Here is a 25,339-nt window from a genome sequence, read left to right on the forward strand (position 1 = left end):
GCCGAGTACTTAGAAAAAAAAGTACTTTGAATAAAAAATACACGAATAACAGTGCACGAATGCACCCCTGCATGAATGCTTCCCCAAGCTAAGTCTACATTTATAGAAGGCTAGCCCTTAGATCTTCCTATTTTTTTTTTTTTTTTTTTTTTTTGTGTTAAAGCTCGTTAGCAATCAATCAAACTCAGTTGAGACAACAGGACACAATAAATGTAGTGATCAGATAAACAAATGTCCAGGTCTACATGGATCATAGACCACTTTGAAACAGTTATGTGATCTCTCTGAGTAAGGACATGCAAAGTCAGATTAAATATCTATAAACACAAAAAATGCATAATAGGATGACTAATATATATAGATATATGCAGGATTCAATGCCGAAGATGGAATGACTCAGATACCATTCAAGCTGCTTGCTGTCAGGGACTGGGGCAATAGACATGCAGGATATTTCAGCTCGGAGAATGAATGATATGTTTACCATCCAAGCTGCTTGCTGTCAGGGACTGGAGCAATAGACATGCAGGATATTTCAGCTCAGAGAATGAATGATCTGTTTACCATTCAAGCTGCTTGCTGTCAGGGACTGGAGCAATAGACATGCAGGATATCTGGGACCAGCTGGTCACATGAGCCTTGGTCCCACACACCCCCTCCTGTGATAAGTATGCCACTGTCTATGGATTTTGTACATGGAGTGCCTGGTGTGGGCAGCTTTCTCAGCTCTGTTGCATTGTTAAATGTAAAAACTCTGATTGTGTCAGAACGACTGCTCCCAATAATCTACATGATACATCATTGGATTCAGCTTCTCTTTGCACCACCATAGACTGGCTCTATATATTGTAATGCACTCCCCATAGGCAGACTCTAGTATAATTCACTCTTCATAGGCATACTCTATATAGTATAATGCACTCCCCATAGGCAGACTATATAATATAATGCACCCCCCATAGGCAGACTCTATATAGTATAAGGCAATCCCCATAGGCAGACTATATAGTATAATGCACTCTTGATAGGCAGACTCTATATAGTATAATGCACCCCCATAGGCAGACTATACAATATAATGCACTCCCCATATGTAGACTCTATACAGTATAATGCACCCCCATAGGCAGAGTCTATCCATGGGCCTCTATATACTTAAATGCACCCCCATAGGCCTCCATATAGTATAATGCACTCCCCATAAGCAAACTCTATATAGTATAATGCACCCCCATAGGCCTCTATAGTATAAAGCACCACTATAGGCAGACTCTATATAGTATAACGTACTCCCTATAAATAAATAAATACAATGCTCACCTCTCCTCTTTGTACCTCCCCCCACTGCTCCGCTCATCTATGGGCAGTGGGCGCCAAGTAATGACGTCATCACACCCGCTGTCAGTGTCTGCGTCAGTGACGTCAGACACAAAGGGGGAATGATGGGAGAGGGAGTGTGTTGCAGCCTGTCTTATCAGGGCTTTCAACTGTATCAGCATCCAGCCAATACAGTTGAACTTGCGATGGTGGGTGGGGGATCCGGTGCCGCCCCTGACCCGCCTCCCCCCTCCTGCTCAAGGGCCATAAAGTGGCCGGATGGCAGTGCAGGGAGATAGTCTCCCTGTTCTGCGCACGCCCATACAGCTAATAGTAGTGCAGATTGGAGAGGGTTCCTCAGAGCACGGAAACCTGGGCAACCGCCTCCTCTGACCCCATGGTAGCTACACTACTGCCCTATATGAAGTTTTCCCAAAAGTTTTTGGTTTTATTCCCTATATAGGTTGTCATTTGCCCAGTACCTGAGGGTACAAGTGTCCTTGCTGGATGTCCCCTGTCTGCAAAACCTAGATTTTTAGTTATTATCCAGGATATTACTTTAAGAGTCAAGTTTTTAACTAAAGTAAAGGTTAGTGGAGTTTCTCTCTGGAATTTCAGGGCAGGCGTGTCTCTAGGGCAAGGACTTCACGTACATGTATGATGCCCCCTCATTACACATGTGCTTTGCAGCAGCTGCTCTTTCCAATAATAGATTGTCTGTAACTAACTCTTTACAGACACAAACAGCTGTTTGTCAGCAGGCGGCTACTTCTCTTCTGAGCCCGGTGACAGGTTTGTGCGTGGTGTTTGACCTGCAGCTTATTGTCTGTAATCTGTTGCTATGTTCATTCTGGAGTTAACTGTTGACCGGCTACCAGAGTTCCAAATATGACTACCTTGATTGAATGAAAACATTAATTTCTTGGGAATGCAGCAACAGATCAAAGTTATAAGATGACAATGGATTTACAATTCAAACACCTGGATGACCATATGTGCCGTTTGGCAGGGTTGACCTTAAAGCAGTTGGTCACTATTTTATAAGTCCCTTTCATGTGAACTAACTTCCATAGATACGTTTTTTTTGTAATTATCTGTTTCTTCCAAATCCTGCTGTGACCTGGGCTGCTCTCCTGGTCACATGATCTCTAGCTGAGAGTCCTCTGACTTCCTGTGATATCACTTATGACCCTCCCTGACTTCTTGTGATGTCACATATGACCCTCCCTGACTTCCTGGCTCTGGAATCTGATGTGACACCACAGTCATGTGACTTTCATACTGCGTGGGCTGGCGGGGCTCTATTCCGCAGAGCTCACTCACTGCGTCTGTGCATACTAGTGCACACAGCTCTCCCAATTTCCTGCACATTTCTCTCTCAAGAGGTTTCTCTTGTACAGTATATGTACAGTATGTATACAATAGAGTGTATACTGTAGGTGTGTGTGTATATATATATACATATATATATGTATATATATATACACACACACACATACATATTCTGTAATATGATGGGTGAGAGAGGTATATGAGTATACAGTGTATACTATAGAGGGAGTACCGCACGGTGCATTTGTATGACACAGAGTATAAAACGAATGTGTGTATACGAGTATATGTAAATATATGTATATGTGCAGCGCCTCAGAGTCTTGGTCATTGCAGTAATGTCGCTCTGCCGCTAAGGGGAGTGATGTTATGTCTGATTGCACTAAAGGAGTTCACCTGACCAGGTATCACAGTCACACATTACACTTCACACTCCGGCCACCAGGGGGAGCAGAAGGCACTATGTATTAGGCCACTCCTCACACTTTGGTAAAACTGGGGGTTGGATAGGAAGTTAGAGAGAAGCTGGCTGGGAGATCTCCAGGGAGGACCTGTCAGGGGTGGGTTCCTGACAGGGGCCTAGCAGAAAGGACAGACAGTTACGGAGCCACGCCTGCACTACCTTGCGGCGGCATCCTAAGGAAGGACGCGAAGCGAAGGATATTGTGGAGAAGTGAGAAACGAAATCGCAGCACAAGGAGATATCCAGTAGGAGTCGTGCCCCGAGATCGGCAACATCCTACTGAGATGTGTAGCCGGAACGCTGAGGAAGTAACAGACTCCAAGCATTACTTCAAACAGCGGCAGGACAGTTAATTTTAGGTTGGCTGTCTACCTTACATCACCTAAGCAGACATAGGGGGCAAAGTTGGAGAGGGGCGTCTCTAGGGTCCCAGAATAGCTCCAAGCCTTCCCATCAAACGGGTGCGTCCTATCCAGACAATAACTTGGGGGATGGAGAGAAAATGAAAGAACAGATACGAAAGTTGTGAGGACTATCCCGAATGCTCAGCAGGGAAGGACTACAACACACAGGCGCTAGTTGGTAGGCACTGATTTCCACCTGCAAAGGTAACTCTGGATGTGCCTTGGGACCGGCCGGACTCAGCCAGCCCTGTTAGCAGTGCTCTGGATTGCGGATCCCGAAGTCTTCAGTAAAAGGTAAAGAGACTGCAACCCTGTGTCCTCGTGATTAACTGCGCCTCACATCATCGCCACCTACACTACTGGGAAGCCCTGGGGATATACTTCACCTGTGGGAAGGTATACCATCTAGCTGCCATTCCATCACCCCAGCGGACCCCTAAGCAGCGTCGGTCATCCTGACCAAATACCACAGGTGGCATCACAAACCCTTGACAAACTACCATCACCCCTTTTATTGGACGCCCCTTAGCAGTGTCACGGACCGGGTCCAGCCACCGTGACAACCCCAGCACCGAGACTGAGAGGACCGGTACCGAGTAACCCGTGGCCCTGCGTCTGGGGGCGCTCCATATGCCACACTCCCTGCTTTATGTAAATGCACCCTGCTGTATTCTCTCTATAATACACTATGGCTCCGATTCATCAAGACCGGCAGAAGAATTGTGTGGAGGGGGCCGTAGTGTGTATGCCCTCCTGATTCATTAAGAGACACACATAAAAATAGGAAAAAAACATAGAGAAACAACACACAATTAAATTAGTGCTCTAATTACTTACATAATTACTGTTATTGTTTGTTTTAGGTGATTAACTGCATATTTATATAAATCTCAATTACAAAGCGGTTTATAGACAAACAGTAAATGCAATGAACATCCAATAAACAAGCTCAGGGGGAACAATCTGACACAGAGGGAGGGAACATCTCACCTACGAGGGTCTAAAATCTACAATGAAATAAGGAATGTATAAGACATCAGGTGCTAGTAGAAACTGTCCATACAGTAGAAGGGTTATTGTAGTTTAAAGGCTTTTTTTTCAAGTGGTGGGTTTTCAGGTTGATTTTGAAGGTTTAGATGTAGGGAAAAAGTCTGACACATTGAAGGGGTTTTCTCATCTTCAGTAATGTGTAATATGCTTGTAAAACCATGCAACTTTGCAATTTACCGACTCTCAAAGAACCTCAATAATTGAATGACTTTTAAGTCTATAGTGTAGAGCTCGTTGCTTAAATGATATTCTTCAGTCATGTAGTGGCCAGTTACCCAAGCAAGGAGCATGTACAGCTTACAAGCTCTATGCTTTAGAATCTGTAAGAGCCACAATGGAGCTATCACTGAATCCAGACACTTTTCAGTTCCTCTAGGCTTCTCCCATAGCACAGAGGTGGACATTGAAAACATGAAAGCCATCCATGACAGTAAAACCAGATGTACATTATATTGTGGGGTGTACCATTCCATAGTAACATAAAATAAGTGAGAAAATGAGGGGAAAAGGAAAGTGAGGGGAAATGAAAAATAAGGAGAAGAGAAAGAAAGAAGGTAGGTGGGAAAGGGAAGAATGGCGGGAGGTGTAGGAACAAGGACTCATATCAATGGGCTCAATAAGGGTTAGATATTCATCAGAGGCTCTAAATTCCATCCAGTAAAACCAAGTCTTGTAGAAACCATCATAAGAGTTATTGACAGTACAGGGAAAACTAGAGGAAAACCGTTCGCGTGGATTCCTTTTTCCAAAGCAAAGAAATCACTCAATTCACCTTTTCACAAAAAGGAGTGAGATGTTTACAGGACAAAAAAATGCTAGTAGGTCTCCTTCCTCCTCCTCGCCTCTCCCATGCATGAGATTAGCTTCTGGGAAGACGGAGTGTAGGCAAGTTTGAACCCAATACCACCAAGACAATCGTTTCTAACCAGCTTAATGGTAGCGAGAGCAAATAGATGACTTGTGTGTTAAGGTGAAAATGCGCCTCCACTGATCCTTTGATAGGGATATGCCCAAATCGCCTTCCCATTGGGTTTGAAAATAGGTGTCAGGTTAGTCAAGGGTTTCAATCAGTAAGGAGTATGAGAAGGACAGAGTGTGTCTAAAAGTTGTTTAGTCATTATTGTAACAAGATCTGGGGGGGAGTGATTGGAAAAATGGGACAGCTGACCGAATCTCCAGATTCCCAATGAAGATGGAGTAGAGATGCTGAGGTGTTCCTTTTGAAGGCCAGTTTTGTCTAGCTAAAAAATGAGATATCCTAAAGTAGCCACTGTTTAGCCAAAAGACATCCAATCCCGGGAGAAAGAGGGGATTACCCAAAATGGGGTACACAGAGGAGGATTGTAGTATAATATATGTAAGCTGATCACAAGGTGGGTGCAATAGACGCAGGTAGCCCCAATTGTGGGGTATGTTTTAAATGATTTAATCAAGTCAAGCCAGGGAGCAGCAATCAGATGGATATTTGTAAAGCTTTCCTCAATCTTCCAGGATTCTAGAAAGGTGAGTGGTAATATAGAAAGATCTGAAATTGACCAAGGATATACCCCCCAGAGGACTTCAGAAGGTATAAAACAGCTCTTCTGATCCGGGGGGTGTTCACCTGAACATATAAGCTTGGTTTGCACCACTGCAAGACGCCTGAATGTTGAGGGAACGCCAGCCGGAAGGGCTTGTACTACATACAAGATCTGAGGGACAATGTTAGTTTTAAAGATTGCGCTTCTACCAAACCATGTAAAAGCATTCCTTGTCCATGTTGAGCAGTTCTCCTGCAATGATTGGGGTAATATAGTGGGGTTGAGCGAGTTTGTCAAGCTTATGCCTTTTGGTAGTAAGATTCCAATCCTACCTATTTTAGGGCTGAATTAGCCCATTTGAAATGAATGTGGCTTTCAAGAGCCTTATAGTGGAAGAAGGAATGTTAATACTCAAGGCCTCTGATTTTGAGAAGTTGATTTTAAAATTAGAAAGCTGAGTCTGCTTTCAGCATGGTAAAACACTCAGTTTGTGCCATTTGTCTGATCTGTCAGTATTCAAGAGCATACCTCCCCGAGAATATGTGAAGCTAGGGATAGATGCACTCCTGAAGCAAGAAGATGAGAAATCCCCTTGAAGGTAGTGAGTTTTAGAGCATGTGATACACGGAAGAATTCTCGAAAACGGAGTGAATAAAAAATGAAATGCTAATGTACATGTGCCGAAAATGTCATCAATAGAAATTACTATATTTCACATAAGACTTAGTATCTTTCATCCCCATTAATGTGAAAATAATACAAATATTACATTCCGTAATGGTGAAATGGAAAACAGGTACTTGGTGTGGCTAAGCCACAGGCTGAATTTTGCATAAAGTCCCAAACGACATGTCTCGGTGGAATTCCTTTTAAAATTGGCAGCAACATACAGATCCTTAGTATGGAGCCACAAGAACTTCATCCATTGTGTACAGGGTTTGTATGTATATTTTCCCCTACATTTTTTTGGTGGATTTGTATTCGTAAGGCAAAAATCTCTTATTGCCTTGATGGCATTCAAAGTTCTGCAACTAAGTTGTCAAATCTAGTCTTTCAATGCATAGGCCCAATTTGCGTAAGTGGCCTACTGATTGAGAAGAAGTAGAATGACTAGTCATCTTCAAAGCCAACTTCAGGAGAAGGATATGCTTTAATCAATGAGTGATCCTTGTTGGGGGAGGAGAATTTGTGAAATGTTTCCTTGTAATTGGTGCAATAGATAATACTCGTTGTTTGGCTTCAGTTGTCCTCTAGCATCACATTAATGTTGCCACCCTTCATTGAACCTTGAAAGGAAAAACATGGAACAAAGGCTCCATCTTCTCCATTGCTCCTAATCAAACTGTGTTTGATATACGGGGAATGAAGGAAAGGATGGCGGGCTGCGTGATTTACTTTCTTCAATTAATAAAAAATCTTATGAAGGCCATATTTCTAAGGAATTATTAATGTCTTACTGAAAATGTGAAATTTCCTAATTAACTATGCTTAGCTATGTGTAACGCTGTGCCTCCCCAGTCATCCATGTGTTAAGTGCAGCTAAGGAATAGAAATAAGGATTTTTCGACTATTACCTATGATATTGTATTGGCTAAATAATTTATGTTTCCGTTCAATAAAAGACTTTAATCAGTTCCAACACAAGTCCAATTTCACTTTAATTAACTGGACTTGTGAATTTGATGTATGGGGGGAAATCATTGTGAAAAGGATTTTTTAAGTCACTTTTTCTTCTGGCTTCGTTGCCGTTATTCAAGTTACGTTTATCAATGTTAGATTGAGTTTGAGTATCCTTACCTGTAACACTTCTGTCTTTGGCATTTTTTTCCACTTATTATGTCATTACCTTACTGAGGTGAAAATTGAAATTTTTGGAAAGTTACAGCTTAATAAATCATAAAAAAGCAAAACATCAAAAAAAAATTTGCTCAAAAATAGCATTCTATAAAATTTGCAACATTCTAATGCCAAAAAATTTAAAAAAAAAAAAGCCTTGATAAACAACCTCTGTGTGTGACTTTACAAGATTACCAGGTATAGCCATATTTTGAGCTTTGTGATTGTGTTTTACAGATATTAAAAAACACCCAAAGTGCTGATCTGCACGTGTCACAGAAACTTTCTGAGTCGTTCAAAGGCGCTGAAAAGGTCAACATGATATTTCCTTTAAATACTTAAAAAAAAAAAAAAAAAAGAGAGGGCGTAACACATATGCAGTAGGGAGGAAGTATTCAACTCACCTCTGGTAGTTGTGCATGCCAGGCGCAACGCTGATGCTAAGCGGTGAATGTCCAGTGGTCCTGAAGAACTGCAGCGCCTTCCGCCCGCTCCTGGTGTCCCACTCATGAGCCATAATGATGAAAGGTGGGCGCTGGAGATCCACAGGGCGCCACACTCTGAGTCCAGGAACCACCCAGGTCAGATAAGAAAAGTCGATTTGTCAACGATCCGTCCCCTTCATCAGGTGACTCCAAAATCAATGACTTTGCGCCAGGTATACAAATCAAAAAGGGACCCTGGGGATTCAAGCAGGTAGGAGGCGGTTTACAGAGATCCCAGATGAGCAGCCAAAGAATGCTGACATAGCCTGTAGACCAGGGTCCTCAGAATTTATTCAATCATCTCATCTCTACTTTAAGCTGTTTTCAAGCTTTGGGGACAATTTTTTTTTTACTAAAATGCATGCATTTGTGGCTTTCAACCTCGATGTGGTCTGTGGACATAAGTCAACTAAGAGGAGCTCAGTAGAAGACAAGATTTCTAATGTCTGATCATAAGAACGAGTTCACTGATAGATTCTTAGATAAAAGGAACCTTTCACATCCAGAAAAGCTATTTATCTACAGATATTGGATTAATTTACAGGTAAATAGCATTTATGTACTGTGCGACGGCTTATAGAGCAGCAGCTACAGGGAGAAAATAAAGTTTTATTTTCCCTGCAGCTGCTCGTTTCCAGTTATCTAGACAGGGTAAGGAGCTGTTACAGTCACCTTTCACTGTACAGTGAGAGCGGCTGTAATCACTTACTGGCACATTGAATGAAAGCCTGTTCTGCAGAGTGTGTGCAGAGCAGGCTGTTAATCAAAGTGCCGGGGAACGATTACAGCTGCGCTCACTGTACAGTGACAGATGACTGTAACAGCTCCCTGCTCCATCCAGATGACTGGAAATGAGCAGCTAAAGGGAGAATAAAACTTAATTTTCTCCCTGTAGTCACTGCTCCATAAGCCTCTAAACAGGGTTTAAATACTAAGTTTTCTATATCTGCTTTTAAATAGTTGGACTTAAAAGGTTATTTTCAACTCATTATGCAACTAGGAATAGACAATACAACACAGAGGCTATGGAAGGAAAATGGTGCAAACATTTTAACAAAATCAAATGTAAGAAAAAAATATTTTAGCCTTGAATAAATGCATTTATGAAATGTTTTTTTTTTCTAAAAATAGACAACCCCTTTTAATGCTTTAAACAAGATAGAAAGTTCTATCTGCCAGTCTATCAACAGCATTTTTTACAGTGGGGGAAATAATTATTTGATCCCTTGCTGATTTTGTAAGTTTGCCCACTGACAAAGATATGAACAGCCTATAATATAAAGGGTAGGTTATTTTTAACATTGAGAGATAAAATATCAAAAATAAAATCCAGAAAATCCCATTGCATCAATTATATACATTTATTTGTTGGATCTTATTTTTGATATTCTATCTATCAATGTTAAAATTATCCTACCCTTAAAATGATAGACCGTTCATGTCTTTGTCAGTGGGCAAACGTCCAAAATCAGCAAGGGATCAAATACTTATTTCCACCCACTGTATACTCACTAGCTCCCCCTTTTGGTGTCTTTTAGCAAGTCTAGGACTGAAACTTGGTATCAGAAAAATCAGAAAAACAGCTTGAAGGTGCATAAAGATATATTATGTAGGGGTTCACAGTTAGTATATTCTCAGCGCCATGTACAGTCCTGCTCTAAGCTTAGAACAACATGCTACAACTGTATCATATCTAAGTAATACTCCCTGAACTAAAGACTTGGCAAACCTTTACTTGACATTTAACACATGAAAAGCCACGGAAACCGTCAGTTCATGGTTTGCTGCATCATAGTATGTAACCTGTTAATGTTAAGTCAAACCCTTCTGAAGCTTTGCTGCCGTGCATCAATCAATGTGTCATCATGTTTGCTGGTATGAATGAATCTGGAGTCCTGCAAACTATTACTGTATATCTATTTTTCAGCTGAGAATTCAGAAACATTTTAAAAGAGACCTTTCATCATTTTGTTACATGCTAAACTAGACATACTATTACGATTCAGCTCAAGATCTGAATAAAACATATTTTTACAGCGATATTAGTTTGTCCACTTTACACTATAACCAAGCATGCATTAACAGAGATTCTTCACTGGGGGGAGGTTACTTTTGCCCCTGTATGAAGCTGACCATTCATAAGCAGGAGGCATCATGCAGGGGAAAAAAAGACAATGTCAAAACCTGCATTCTCTGTGTGATATGGTAGGGCACACAGATTTCACTGCCGGCGTTTATTGAGAGCAGAGCTGTGTGTCATTGCAACCAATGCTCGGCATCTATCACAGGTATCAGGGAATACTTCCGAAAGAATGGGACTGGTGTCCAATCCGGGTGATGAATTCCAAAAAAAGGTTCATTCCGCCATAGAAATACAACGTTTTGACCTATAAGATCTTTATCAAGTATGACGTCATAGGTCGAAACGTTGTATTTCTATGGCGGAATAAACCTTTTTTGGGGGGAATTCATCACCTGGATTGGACGCTGTTCCCATTCTTTCTGAAGTTTCTGATTTTCCAAGTGGGTTCCTTGGAGCTTGAACGGGCGTTCATACTTAGTGAGTGCTGTCAGCCTTTCTCTATGTGCTTAGTTATCAGGGAATAATCTGGGAATAATGTTCAAGATCCTGATGCAGAGCGCTGTATGTGAATAGTGCTGATTGCGCAAAACACCGCTTTTATCACAGATCTTCAGTCACTTCATCATGATTTGGCCGGTTTAGCAAATAAAATGTGGTAAAAGGTCTTCCTTAGTTCAATGACAGCAAAACATCCTGAAAATGGTAAAAAAATTTAAGCATTGAGTATTTCATAAAGTTTGAAACATTAAGTATTTCATAAAGTTATGTAAACTTCGGTGATTAAAATGTAACTACACTTTTCAAAGTGATTATGATCTGGAATCTCATTTGAGATTTTTCCCAAATTTATTGACACAAAGCATAAAGTGTAACAAATCTTAAAATGTTTTTAAAATGTTGCAGCCGCTCTTAAGTTGTGTTGTTTGGGGTTGGATGGGGTCCTGAGCCCTTCATTGATTTATGTCGCTACTAAGCGGAAGCATGTAAGACTAAACATTCAATTTAGCAAAATCTCAAGTGTGATTATGGTGGTTTTAGAAATTCAAAATTCCGTACAATGAATGAGTGGGTCAGGCGGCCATGAGAGATGGCGAGTTCTCCTTCAATGGAAGTCTTCACAGAGGCTGGACAGACATCTGTCTGAGATGGTTTAGTGCATCCTGCATTGAGCGGGGGGTTGGATACGATGACCCTGGAAGCCTCTTCCATCTCTAACATTCTAGGATTCTACATGTGTATGTAATTAGGACATAAGCATATAATATAAGTACCTTACCCAAGACTCACTTCTAGTAGTGTCCCCACACACAATAGACTAGTGAAGTCCAATGTGTTTGAGGCCTCGAGAAACACCCCTGACAGATGATCTTGGGGGAGAGAAGAGTCCATCCTGTTGAATTTCAACAGCTGATCCTTTTTGTTCTCTGGAAGATAGATGCTAACAGAGGAATCTGGCAGTAGCTCGCTCGCAGAGAACTCAGTTCTGCTCAGCATTTATGTGAATGGGGGAGTTGGAAGTAATAACTATCAATCGATCGATATTTTGGTCAACAACTATCCAATATGTATAGAGGCCTATAGCCAGACAAGAGAATTGCAACTTGTCACAATGATAATAGTTGATTGCAAAGGTTTTCTGAAGTTTTATCCGCGGCAATCAGAATAAACCCCAAACCTCTTAAGTTTAAAAGAAATCTTTTTGTTGTCCTTAAAGGGAATCTGTCAGCAGGTTTCCCCCCCGAATCTATTTATATGCATTTGTAGCTCTTTCAAAGACAAATTCAGTAATACCATTAAATGGCCAGTCTGTTACTCTGTTTCTGAGAAATCAGTGTTTGAATTGATATGCAAATGAATGGCTGAAGAGCCATTTGTAGATCTGAAGCCTCAGTCACTCCAGCTATATTCCTTGCCCAACGCCACCTCATCTTACTTGACTAAAAGCCAATATGCCTTGTGATTTCAGGCAAAGCAGATGTAATTCAAGCAGGAGGATCTGGAGCAGGGAGGGAATAGAGCTGGAGTGACAAAGGCTTCAGATATACAAGTAGCTCTTCAACCTCATTTAATATCAATTCAAATGGCAATTACTCAGTATCAGAGGAATGGACTGGCCATGTAAAGGTATTGCTGGACTTTACACTATAACCAAGCATGCATTAACAGAGCTACTTGCACATATATAGAGTTTGGAGTGTGAAATCCTGCTGACAGATTCCCTTTAAATATTTTTTCCTTTGAATAACAAGAAATAACATTCCAAGAAGTATCGTTTCTCCTTGCGGAGAGTGACATGATGAGCATGTCGAGGTGAGAAGACTTAAAGCCGCAATGCTCCTCTGGGAAATATGCAAATTGTCTCTTCAGAGAGGAAGAGAACTCGAACTCTAGTGCCACCTATTGGAAGTAGCAATCCTAACAGTCAATCTCGACCCTTTAACGAGCCTTGTCACATGACTTAGGATAATAGCCAAACCAAAGTCTCAATTTACAGACACTGTGCATCGGGGTACTGCCCCTCGTCAGTGCAAAGTGGAGATCTGGCTTGGCTGATTGAGAGGCGTCTGACCAGGATCCAAAAAGTATTGTTTCTCCTTGTGGAGAGTGACATGATAAGCATGTTGAGGTGAGGAGACTTAAAGCTGCAATGCTCCTCTGGGAAATATGCAAATTGTCTCTTCAGAGAGAAAGAGGACTAGAACTCTAGTGCCACCTATTGGAAGTAGCAATCCTAACAGTCAATGTTGACCCTTTTATTTCCCAGAGGAGCATTGCGGCTTTAAGTCTCCTCTCCTCACCTCAACATGCTTATCACGTCACTCTCCACAAGGAGAAATGAAGCTTCTTGGATCCCGGTCAGACGCCTCTCAATCAGCCAAGCTAGATCTCCACTTTGCACTGACGAAGGGCAGTACCCCGAAACACAGTGTCTGCAAATTGAGATTCTGGTTTGGCTATTATCCTAAGTCATGTGACAAGGCTCGTTAAAGGGTCAACATTGACTGTTGCTACTTCCAATAGGTGGCACTAGAGTTCTAGTCCTCTTCCTCTCTGAAGAGACAATTTGCAAGAAATAACATTAAAGTTGGCTGAAATCCAATCTTTGGAACCCAAATGGTCGTCCCAGAAGTCAGATCCCCATTGATAGGAAAGCGTCATTACCATCGTTAAGAGGTGCTGAAATCAGCATTTACCCCCAGTGATATCTATAAGTAACACTTTATTACTGAGATTAATGCTATTATACATAGTAAATTCAGCTGTATAAGTTTGGCATTAAAACTTTAGCACAGAAAATATAGTAAACCTCTATGCCAGGAACTACTCAGTGTGAAGTAATACATACTCTAACGTAACAGTCCATTAACTTTAATAGTGTCTTTCATTAGGTGTAGTTACTGCAAATATCACTGATCGTGGTTATTGGAGGGGAAGAATTCAATAAAGCTAGATCAAGTCTATTAAAGGCACAGTTACACAAAGCCAATATAAATCTATTGGAATTACCTTTTCAAAACTTGTTACCTGAAGCATTAGGTCCATTTTTTTTGCACATAAAACAACTAATTTGAGGCTTTGGGGAAACATTTGGGAGCTTATGTGTCATAGCAAAATTAGAGGATTGTCTTGTCAGTGTTTGCAACTTCACACTGGGCGTTTTTGCTTCATTTTTTTGCTGTGTTTTTTTGCTGCCTTTTAATGCTAATTTGCAGCTGCTTTTTATAATACCAGCAAAGCCTATGAGGTTGCAGAAATCTCATGCACATATGCTGTTTTTTTTGTCATCAGTATTTTCTCTTTTGCATGTTTTTTTGGACATAGAGCATGGCACTTTCAGCGTTTTTTCAGTTTCTTTACCCGTTGAATTGAATGGGTGCTGAAAAAACGCAGGTATCATTTTTTGCAGCGTTTTTTTGTGCTAAAATCTCTTTCAATTGAATAGGACTTTTTGTCAATACTAAACTTTGTCAGCATGCACAAGAGACAAATCTAGCATGCCCAAACCGCCGTAAAAAAAATGCATCAAAAGCTCTGCGAAAAACCAAGGAAAACATGCTTTTTTCTGCAGCTTCTTTCCTGCCTGGAAAAAAAAAAAGTGAAAAATCGCCTAGTGTGAACTTACCCTTACTCAACATTTTATCCCATACGGAAACAATGTCCACTGTAGATAAATAATGCCACCACCTGGCACGGGTACACATTTATCATAGGCCTTTTACCTGACAGTTGCTTCTATGAGATCTGGAAAAACCCGGTGGGTCAAAAATCAACTTATTCGATGGATTATGGAGCCCTGACTCGGAATAAGCAGCTGTACTGTAGCACGGACAGATGGTGTTGGTGCAGCAGAAACAGAGAGGTCCCAAAGGGACAAAGAGGCTGTAGAAAATGGACGGCAATCAGAGTAATTGTCCATTAGGAAGCCATAGACCCAGCATAGTAACATAGTAACAGCATTTCAATAACTCGCCTTTCTGCATCGTAATGTTATTTATTTAGAAGGTACATTGTGGCCAACTATGTATGATCTTTAATATTGCACCAATTTACTGTATGTTTTATTTTATGACTTTTATAGCAGATGGTCCGGGAACAATACACCACAACCACACAAGGAAATAGCCTAGAGCGTCCGGAGAGGCAGTATGTCTACAATATTGGGATTTATGGATGGAGAAAGCGCTGCCTTTACCTGTTCGTCCTTCTTCTCCTTATTATCTTAGTGGTGAATTTTGCTCTAACTATTTGGATTCTTAAAGTCATGTGGTTCTCACCGGTGAGTAAAGATCACATTTTATTATAATCTTATACAAACGTTGAAAATGAAGTATGATCCTTTCATATTAAAGGAGTGCTACCATTTCAGCGAGCAATGGCATATCACCGCCATGGGGGTCTATCTTCTGGGACCTCCATTGATCCTGAGAATAAAGGGGCTGCTGCTCTGATTGTTATTGTTTTGGTTGTGTCGGTCACTTGACTCTACATGATAACTACAGCTGTCCCTATTCACTTGAATGGGACTGCACTGTACAAAGGAAAACTTGGGGAGGGGTGTTGTGAATTCTGTGGCTGAATTCACTCCTGTGGTCACAAGTGGTACTGCAGCTTCTGAGCTTCCTCCCTCAGGTATTCTGGTGAGCTCGTTAACTGCTTCATTACTTAACTCCGCCTGATGCTGCTATCCTTGCTCCTTGTCAATGTTTCAGTGTTGGATCTGAGCTTCTCCTGATTGTTCCTGTGACCTGCTGCTCTGTATACTAAGTGCTTTTTGCTTTTTTGTTGCTTTTTTTCTGTCCAGCTTGTCTTTTGTTTTGCTGGAAGCTCTGAGACGCAAAGGGTGTACCGCCGTGCCGTTAGTTCGGCACGGTGGGTTTTTTTTTGCCCCCTTTGCGTGGTTTTGCTTTAGGGTTTTTTGTAGACTGCAAAGTTCGCTTTACTGTCCTCGCTCTGTCCTAGAATATCGGGCCCCACTTTGCTGAATCTATTTCATCCCTACGTTTTGTCTTTTCATCTTACTCACAGTCATTATATGTGGGGGGCTGCCTTTTCCTTTGGGGAATTTCTCTGGGGCAAGTCAGGCCTATTTTTCTATCTTCAGGCTAGCTAGTTTCTTAGGCTGTGCCGAGTTGCCTAGGTAGTTGTTAGGCGCAATCCACAGCCGCTTTTAGTTGTGTTTAGGAAAGGATCAGGTGTGCAGTCTACAGAGTTTCCACGTCTCAGAGCTCGTTCTTGTATTTTTGGGTATTTGTCAGATCACTGTGTGCGCTCTGATCGCTAAGCACACTGTGTTTCTGGATTGCCTTCATAACACCTGTCATTAGCAAACATAACAGTACAAGGAGCCAAACTAATGATTCTCAATAGAGGGAAAGAAAAAGTTCTGACATCATTTTTTTTTTTTTTCTGCTCTGTGTTCACTTTTTTTTTTTCCCCTAGACATTTGGGTGATTCTGGACACAGGTGTGGACATGGATATTCAGGGTCTGTGCTCTTCAATGGATAATCTCGTTATAAATGTACAAAAAATTCAAGATACTATTGATCAGAAATCTATGTTAGAACCAAGAATTCCTATTCCTGATTTGTTTTTTGGAGATAGAACTAAGTTTCTAAGTTTCAAAAATAATTGTAAGCTATTTCTGGCCTTGAAACCTCATTCTTCTGGTAATCCTATTCAACAGGTTTTGATTATTATTTCTTTTTTGCGCGGCGACCCTCAAGACTGGGCATTTTCTCTTGCGCCAGGAGACCCTGCATTGAGTAGTGTCGATGCGTTTTTCCTGGCGCTCGGATTGCTGTACGATGAGCCTAATTCAGTGGATCAGGCTGAGAAAAATTTGCTGGCTTTGTGCCAGGGTCAGGATGATATAGAAGTATATTGTCAGAAATTTAGGAAATGGTCAGTACTCACTCAGTGGAATGAATCTGCGCTGGCAGCTTTGTTCAGAAAGGGTCTCTCTGAGGCTCTTAAGGATGTCATGGTGGGATTTCCTATGCCTGCTGGTTTGAATGAGTCTTTGTCTTTGGCCATTCAGATCGGTCGACGCTTGCGCGAGCGTAAATCTGTGCACCATTTGGCGGTACTGCCTGAGGTTAAACCTGAGCCTATGCAGTGCGATAGGACTATGACTAGAGTTGAACGGCAGGAATACAGACGTCTGAATGGTCTGTGTTTCTACTGTGGTGATTCCACTCATGCTATTTCTGATTGTCCTAAGCGCACTAAGTGGTCCGCTAAGTCTGCCGTCATTGGTACTGTACAGTCCAAATTCCTTCTGTCCATTACCTTGATATGCTCTTTGTCGTCGTTTTCTGTCATGGCGTTTGTGGATTCGGGCGCTGCCCTGAATCTGATGGATTTGGATTATGCTAAACGTTGTGGGTTTTTCTTGGAGCCTTTGCGGTGTCCTATTCCATTGAGAGGAATTGATGCTACACCTTTGGCCAAGAATAAACCTCAATACTGGGCCCAGCTGACCATGTGCATGGCTCCTGCACATCAGGAAGTTATTCGCTTTCTGGTGTTGTATAATCTGCATGATGTGGTCGTGTTGGGGTTGCCATGGCTACAAACCCATAATCCAGTATTGGATTGGAATTCCATGTCGGTATCCAGCTGGGGTTGTCAGGGGGTACATGGTGATGTTCCATTTTTGTCGATTTCGTCATCCACCCCTTCTGAGGTCCCAGAGTTCTTGTCTGATTATCAGGATGTATTTGAAGAGCCCAAGTCCGATGCTCTACCTCCGCATAGGGATTGTGATTGTGCTATCAATTTGATTCCTGGTAGTAAATTCCCTAAAGGTCGATTATTTAATTTATCCGTGCCCGAACACGCCGCTATGCGCAGTTATGTGAAGGAATCCCTGGAGAAGGGACATATTCGCCCATCGTCATCACCACTGGGAGCAGGGTTCTTCTTTGTAGCCAAGAAGGATGGTTCGCTGAGACCGTGTATTGATTACCGCCTTCTTAATAAGATCACTGTTAAATTTCAGTATCCCTTGCCATTGTTATCTGACTTGTTTGCTCGGATTAAGGGGGCTAGTTGGTTCACTAAGATAGATCTTCGTGGTGCGTATAATCTGGTGAGAATCAGGCAAGGAGATGAATGGAAAACTGCATTCAATACGCCCGAGGGTCATTTTGAGTATCTAGTGATGCCGTTCGGACTTGCCAATGCTCCATCTGTGTTTCAGTCTTTTATGCATGACATCTTCCGTGAGTATCTGGATAAATTCCTGATTGTTTACTTGGATGACATTTTGATCTTCTCAGATGATTGGGAGTCTCATGTGAAGCAGGTCAGAATGGTTTTTCAGGTCCTGCGTGCTAACTCTTTGTTTGTGAAGGGATCAAAGTGTCTCTTCGGTGTGCAGAAAGTTTCATTTTTGGGGTTCATCTTTACCCCTTCTACTATCGAGATGGATCCAGTTAAGGTCCAAGCCATCCAGGATTGGATTCAGCCGACATCTCTGAAAAGTCTGTAAAAGTTCCTGGGCTTTGCTAATTTTTATCGTCGCTTCATCTGTAATTTTTCTAGCATTGCCAAACCATTGACCGATTTGACCAAGAAGGGTGCTGATTTGGTTAATTGGTCTTCTGCTGCTGTGGAAGCTTTTCAGGAGTTGAAGCGTCGTTTTTGTTCTGCCCCTGTGTTGTGTCAGCCAGATGTTTCTCTTCCGTTCCAGGTCGAGGTTGATGCTTCTGAGATTGGAGCAGGGGCGGTTTTGTCACAGAGAGGTTCTGATTGCTCAGTGATGAAACCATGTGCTTTCTTTTCCAGGAAGTTTTCGCCCGCTGAGCGTAATTATGATGTGGGCAATCGAGAGTTGCTGGCCATGAAGTGGGCATTCGAGGAGTGGCGTCATTGGCTTGAAGGAGCTAAACATCGCGTGGTGGTATTGACTGATCATAAGAACTTGACTTATCTCGAGTCTGCCAAGCGCTTGAATCCTAGACAGGCCCGTTGGTCGTTATTTTTTGCCCGCTTCGACTTTGTGATTTCGTACCTTCCGGGCTCTAAAAATGTGAAGGCGGATGCTCTGTCTAGGAGTTTTGTGCCCGACTCTCCGGGTTTATCTGAGCCAGCGGGTATCCTCAAGGAAGGAGTCATTGTGTCTGCCATCTCCCCTGATTTGCGGCGGGTGCTGCAAAAATTTCAGGCGAATAAACCTGATCGTTGTCCAGCAGAGAAACTGTTCGTCCCTGATAGGTGGACTAATAAACTTATCTCTGAACTTCATTGTTCGGTGTTGGCTGGTCATCCTGGAATCTTTGGTACCAGAGAGTTAGTGGCTAGATCCTTCTGGTGGCCATCTCTGTCACGGGATGTACGTACTTTTGTGCAGTCCTGTGGGATTTGTGCTAGGGCTAAGCCCTGCTGTTCTCGTGCCAGTGGGTTGCTTTTGCCCTTGCCGGTCCCAAAGAGGCCTTGGACACATATTTCGATGGATTTCATTTCTGACCTTCCCGTTTCTCAAAAGATGTCAGTCATTTGGGTGGTCTGTGATCGCTTTTCTAAAATGGTCCATCTGGTGCCCTTGGCTAAATTGCCTTCCTCCTCTGATTTGGTACCTTTGTTCTTTCAGCATGTGGTTCGGTTGCATGGCATTCCTGAGAATATTGTTTCTGACAGAGGTTCCCAGTTTGTTTCAAGGTTTTGGCGAGCCTTTTGTGGTAGGATGGGCATTGACCTATCCTTTTCCTCGGCTTTCCATCCTCAGACTAATGGCCAGACCGAACGAACCAATCAGACCTTGGAAACATATCTGAGATGTTTTGTTTCTGCAGATCAGGATGATTGGGTGTCCTTTTTGCCGTTGGCTGAGTTCGCCCTTAATAATCGGGCCAGCTCGGCTACCTTGGTTTCTCCATTTTTTTGCAATTCTGGGTTCCATCCTCGTTTCTCTTCAGGACAGGTTGAGTCTTCGGACTGTCCTGGTGTGGATTCTGTGGTGGATAGGTTGCAGCAGATCTGGACTCAGGTAGTGGCCAATTTGATCTTGTCCCAGGAGAAAGCTCAACTTTTCGCTAATCGCAGACGCCGTGTGGGTCCCCGACTTCGTGTTGGGGATCTGGTTTGGTTATCTTCTCGTCATATTCCTATGAAGGTTTCCTCTCCTAAATTTAAACCTCGTTTTATTGGTCCGTATAGGATTTCTGAGGTTCTCAATCCTGTGTCTTTTCGTTTGACCCTCCCAGACTCCTTTTCCATACATAATGTATTCCATAGGTCGTTGTTGCGGAGATACGTGGCACCTATGGTTCCATCTGTTGAGCCTCCTGCCCCGGTTTTGGTGGAGGGGGAATTGGAGTATATTGTGGAGAAGATTTTGGATTCTCGTGTTTCTAGACGGAAACTCCAGTATCTGGTTAAATGGAAGGGTTATGCTCAGGAAGATAATTCCTGGGTTTTTGCCTCTGATGTTCATGCTTCCGATCTTGTTCGTGCCTTTCATGCGGCTCATCCTGGTCGGCCTGGGGGCTCTGGTGAGGGTTCGGTGACCCCTCCTCAAGGGGGGGGTACTGTTGTGAATTCTTTGGCTGAATTCACTCCTGTGGTCACAAGTGGTACTGCAGCTTCTGAGCTTCCTCCCTCAGGTGTTCTGGTGAGCTCGTTAACTGCTTCATTACTTAACTCCGCCTGATGCTGCTATCCTTGCTCCTTGTCAATGTTTCAGTGTTGGATCTGAGCTTCTCCTGATTGTTCATGTGACCTGCTGCTCTGTATACTAAGTGCTTTTTGCTTTTTTGTTGCTTTTTTTCTGTCCAGCTTGTCTTTTGTTTTGCTGGAAGCTCTGAGACGCAAAGGGTGTACCGCCGTGCCGTTAGTTCGGCACGGTGGGGTTTTTTTTGCCCCCTTTGCGTGGTTTTGCTTTAGGGTTTTTTGTAGACTGCAAAGTTCGCTTTACTGTCCTCGCTCTGTCCTAGAATATCGGGCCCCACTTTGCTGAATCTATTTCATCCCTACGTTTTGTCTTTTCATCTTACTCACAGTCATTATATGTGGGGGGCTGCCTTTTCCTTTGGGGAATTTCTCTGGGGCAAGTCAGGCCTATTTTTCTATCTTCAGGCTAGCTAGTTTCTTAGGCTGTGCCGAGTTGCCTAGGTAGTTGTTAGGCGCAATCCACAGCCGCTTTTAGTTGTGTTTAGGAAAGGATCAGGTGTGCAGTCTACAGAGTTTCCACGTCTCAGAGCTCGTTCTTGTATTTTTGGGTATTTGTCAGATCACTGTGTGCGCTCTGATCGCTAAGCACACTGTGTTTCTGGATTGCCTTCATAACACCTGTCATTAGCAAACATAACAGAGGGGATAAAGTTCTGAATCAGTACTACAACCCCTTTATTCTCAAAATTAGTCAGACCCCCCCCATTTGATCATTAAGTGGTGGCAGATCTTAATGAAATGAAATCACTTACGGAGTTAGGAGACCTCAACAGAGGAGTCTGGCAGTGACCTATTCCCCTTTGCCCATTGAGAACACATGCACACTGGGCTGAGCTGAATGTGAATGAGAATGAAGATGTCTCGATGAATAGCTGTCAGCTAAGTGAGTAATCAGATGACAGCTATTGAACCGGAATAGCCGGCTTAGTGACAGAGCAGTATAAAATGAGGCAGGGACCATTATTCCAGGACTTGGTCAATTACTGGGCTTTTGACTGTAAGTTTTAGAATTCCATTTTTTATCTGCTGCATCTCTTCTAGTCTTCTCAATGACAAGCTCCTGTTATGCAGTCCTCTATATTCATGAGCTCTGGCCATCTCAGCCCAATATTGATCAATAGCTTTATGACTACACTTTGAAGAAAGCCATCAATCCATGGTGCAGGCAGTTTAGACAAAACTCAGGACTGAGAAGAATAGCAGAGCTGCAGCAGATAAAAAAGTACTTTTATAAAAACTACAGCAAGTAGCTAAGAGGTGAACCAGCGCTGGAATTAGGGCTTTTTGGCCCTATAATTCACCTACCATTAATAATGTGAGAACAAATAGAGAAAAGGCCCTTTAAGTCATTTTATGACTTGGCCTTTTGGCAAAGAGTAGAAAAAAATGATCTACAGTCTAAAAATTGCTATTATCAAACTTGTAAAATGTCATTTTTATATTACTAAAATTTTTATTTTAAGTATTTATGATCTTCAAACCCAGTAAAATATAAGCGTTCGTCTATTTTATGACATCTCCAAATTCATTTATTTTAATTGTGAGCCGCAACGTAATTGTTTTCATCCCACATTTGCCAGGGTTTTTTTACTGTTTAGTTAATGTTTTAATTTGTATTTCTCTTCGTTGCTGGTTACACAGTTAATCACATCGCTAAAGGTTTTTGCTGAAGCTATTATAATAAGTTCTAGAACCTAATGTTGTAATTAATCTTTTTTCAATTGATGTTAATTATTATGGATATCGGCCTGCTAATGTTCCATGATTCAATTTAAGTTCATTCGCATCTCTGCTTAGGTGTGTCTGCTAATTGTTCATTTTTAGATTCATGATTAAGAAGTCTGTGAAGGAGGAAAGCACATTTCTGCCAGCTTCCGTAGTGTAGGGTTCCAGAGTGGGGCAGTCGCGAGAAGCCAAAAAAAAACAGGTCAATGTCCGACACCTTACACAACGTAAAGCTGTGAACACTGAGTCCTTATAGCTCTATACTATGTATAGTGCTGCTATACGGCACTGCGTTATGAAGCAGGGTTTCCTGGGAAATAGTAGAAATATGATTTGGCATCTAATGTAATGGCATTTGTCTTGTTGGGTTCTCTATGGATGACAGAGAAAAAAAAACGTAAAAAATTAAGTTTTGTATCAGATTTTTTGTTGTTGTTTCTGTTGCCGTGTTTTTGTATACGAGGCTTATTTTCGGCCTCAACTGAGTCAAGAGTCATATTTAGCACTTTTTTCACCTTGTTATATTTATTTGGTTGTGGAACCAGTGGTTCATTGATTTCTCCAATGTTTCCCAGGAGAAATTTTTCAACAGGACAGCACCTGAGTTTCACTAAGACTATTAGCTACAGATGTTTACTCCACCACACTTTGTGTTGAGAGGGGTTAATCAGCCATTTTAAGGGCTGTGTTTTTGTGAACAACCATAGAGCGAGTAGGGGGTTTACCGCCGTATCTCCACACCACGGGTTGGCCCTCTGAGGCATTCAGCATTCGCTAGGCCTAGAGAGTGGAACTCCAGTGCTATATGTCCTGACAAGGAAGCTAAACCAGTGGATGTTGATTTTTCCTGAACGGGCGGATCTGTGCTGTATGTTATGTTTTGTTATTCCTTAGGCCAGACAGGTCTTGTTTATTTTTCCTAACTCTGCACTGTCTTATGTAGCACTACTAATAAAGGTACCTTCACACATAACGATTTCGTTAACGATATCATTGCTTTTTGTGACGTAGCAACGATCCCGTTAACAAAATCGTTATGCGTGACAGCGACCAACGATCAGGCCCCTGCTGGGAGATCGTTGGTCGCTGGGAATGATCAGGACCTTTTTTTGGTCGCTGATCACCCGCTGTCATCGCTGAATCGGCGTGTGTAACGCCGATCCAGTGAAGTGCTCACTGGTAACCAGGGTAAATATCGGGTTACTAAGCCCAGGGCCGAGCTTAGTAACCCGATATTTACCCTGGTTACCATTGTAAAAGTAAAACAAAAAAAAACAGTACATACTCACATTCCGATGTCTGTCACGTCCCCCGGCGTCAGCTTCCCGCACTGACTGTGTCTGCGTCGGCCGTAAAGCGGAGGACAGCGGTGACGTCACCACTTTGCTCTGCTTTACGTCCGGCCGGCGCTGACACAGTCAATGCGGGAAGCTGACGCCGGGGGACGTGACAGACATCGGAATGTGAGTATGTACTGGTTTTTTTTTTTACTTTTACAATGGTAACCAGGGTAAATATCGGGTTACTAAGCGTGGCCCTGCGCTTAGTAACCCGATATTTACCCTGGTTACCCGGGGACTTCGGCATCGTTGAAGACAGTTTCAACAATGCCAAATTCTTTCCCCTGATCGTTGGTCGCTGGAGAGAGCTGTCTGTGTGACAGCTCCCCAGCGACCACACTATGACTTACCAACGATCACGGCCAGGTCGTATCGCTGGTCGTGATCATTGGTAAATCGTTTAGTGTAACGGTACCTTAAGCCTGTGAGAGTCTTAAAGCGACAATCTTTCTTTGTCTACCTCCGTGTGCAGCCGAGTCTGGTACAGATGGGAGAGGACCCTGCCCTTGTGGGCTTACAGTCTACAGGGTAATGAGGTCGGAGACAATATGTATATATTCCCAGCATTGTCTGACTCCTGTAGTTGTAACTTCCACCTATTTGTTTCTGTGATGCCTTGTTATTGTAATTTGGCATTCTACTCCTGGCAATGAAAATAAAATGAAATAGATCAATCATTCATCTGTCAACGCAACCGACTGCACGGGAATTTCTCTCCACACGGCTAAACACCTGCATATTACACTATGTTCCAAACTGACTGCACAAATCCTCAAACATTTCATCTCGTCGCTTATTTATTTGTGTATTAAATCTGGATTGGATTTTACTGCAGGTTTAGATAACGCCTAGTTCACATGTATTGTCGGATCATCTAGTACTGAGCGCCACTTCTTATCTTCTATGTCAGGAGGCCGATGTACTCAGGCACGACTATGGCTGATATTCCAGGTTCGTGACGTCACTTTGTACATGGTGCATGATCCCGGTCTAGTTATACATTGTTACCGCAAACACTGTGGAAGTAATTTCTGCACTCATTCAACAAAGGGGCGTGCGTCAGAGGAAATGAGCATGATATAAAGGTAACAAGGATGTGGCTTAATATTCTACTACATGTCCCAAATTGCTCCAAAAATGTAATCTGATCCATTAGGTTATTGACTCTGTATTTATAGATTTCTTAGCCAGATTTGCTAATTACCGTATTTTTCAGATTATAAAACGCACTTTTATGATCCCCAAAATTAGGGGGAAAGTCTTATAAACCGAACACTGTTCTTACTGAGAGGTCAATGCTGCGGGCCCGGTGCTGGGGGTTTTGCGGTGGTGGTGCCGTGGTCCTGCGGTGTGCGGTGGCCAGCGGTGGTGGTACGGTGGTGAGCGGTAGCCCTGTGTCGGCAGCATATGACAGCCACCACCCCCGGTAAGCAATAAGACGCCTGGATTGTAAGAAGCACTACGATTTGATTACAGTTTTTTCCTATTTTTCTCCTCAAAATTTGGGGTGCGACTTATAATCCGTTACATCTTATAAACTGCAAAATACGGTATGTCCGATTTAGAGTTTGCGTAATATTATTCTTTTGCAAGTTGTAGAAATAAACCTA

At 42.4% G+C, this 25,339-nt stretch overlaps 1 protein-coding gene across 2 annotated transcripts in view; it reads left to right on the forward strand.

The window, feature by feature from the left end:
- SGCG (sarcoglycan gamma) overlaps nucleotides 1–25,339 on the forward strand; it is a 352,842-nt gene that overhangs the window by 145,208 nt on the left and 182,295 nt on the right. For both annotated transcript variants that reach the window (XM_069759118.1, XM_069759119.1), the window contains exon 2: nucleotides 15,070–15,267. In XM_069759118.1, the coding sequence (XP_069615219.1) occupies nucleotides 15,070–15,267 (198 nt within the window). The remainder of the gene's footprint in view (nucleotides 1–15,069; nucleotides 15,268–25,339) is intronic.

The sequence above is a fragment of the Ranitomeya imitator genome, chromosome 3 (assembly GCF_032444005.1).
Source record: "Ranitomeya imitator isolate aRanImi1 chromosome 3, aRanImi1.pri, whole genome shotgun sequence".
Classification (NCBI taxonomy): domain Eukaryota; kingdom Metazoa; phylum Chordata; class Amphibia; order Anura; family Dendrobatidae; genus Ranitomeya; species Ranitomeya imitator.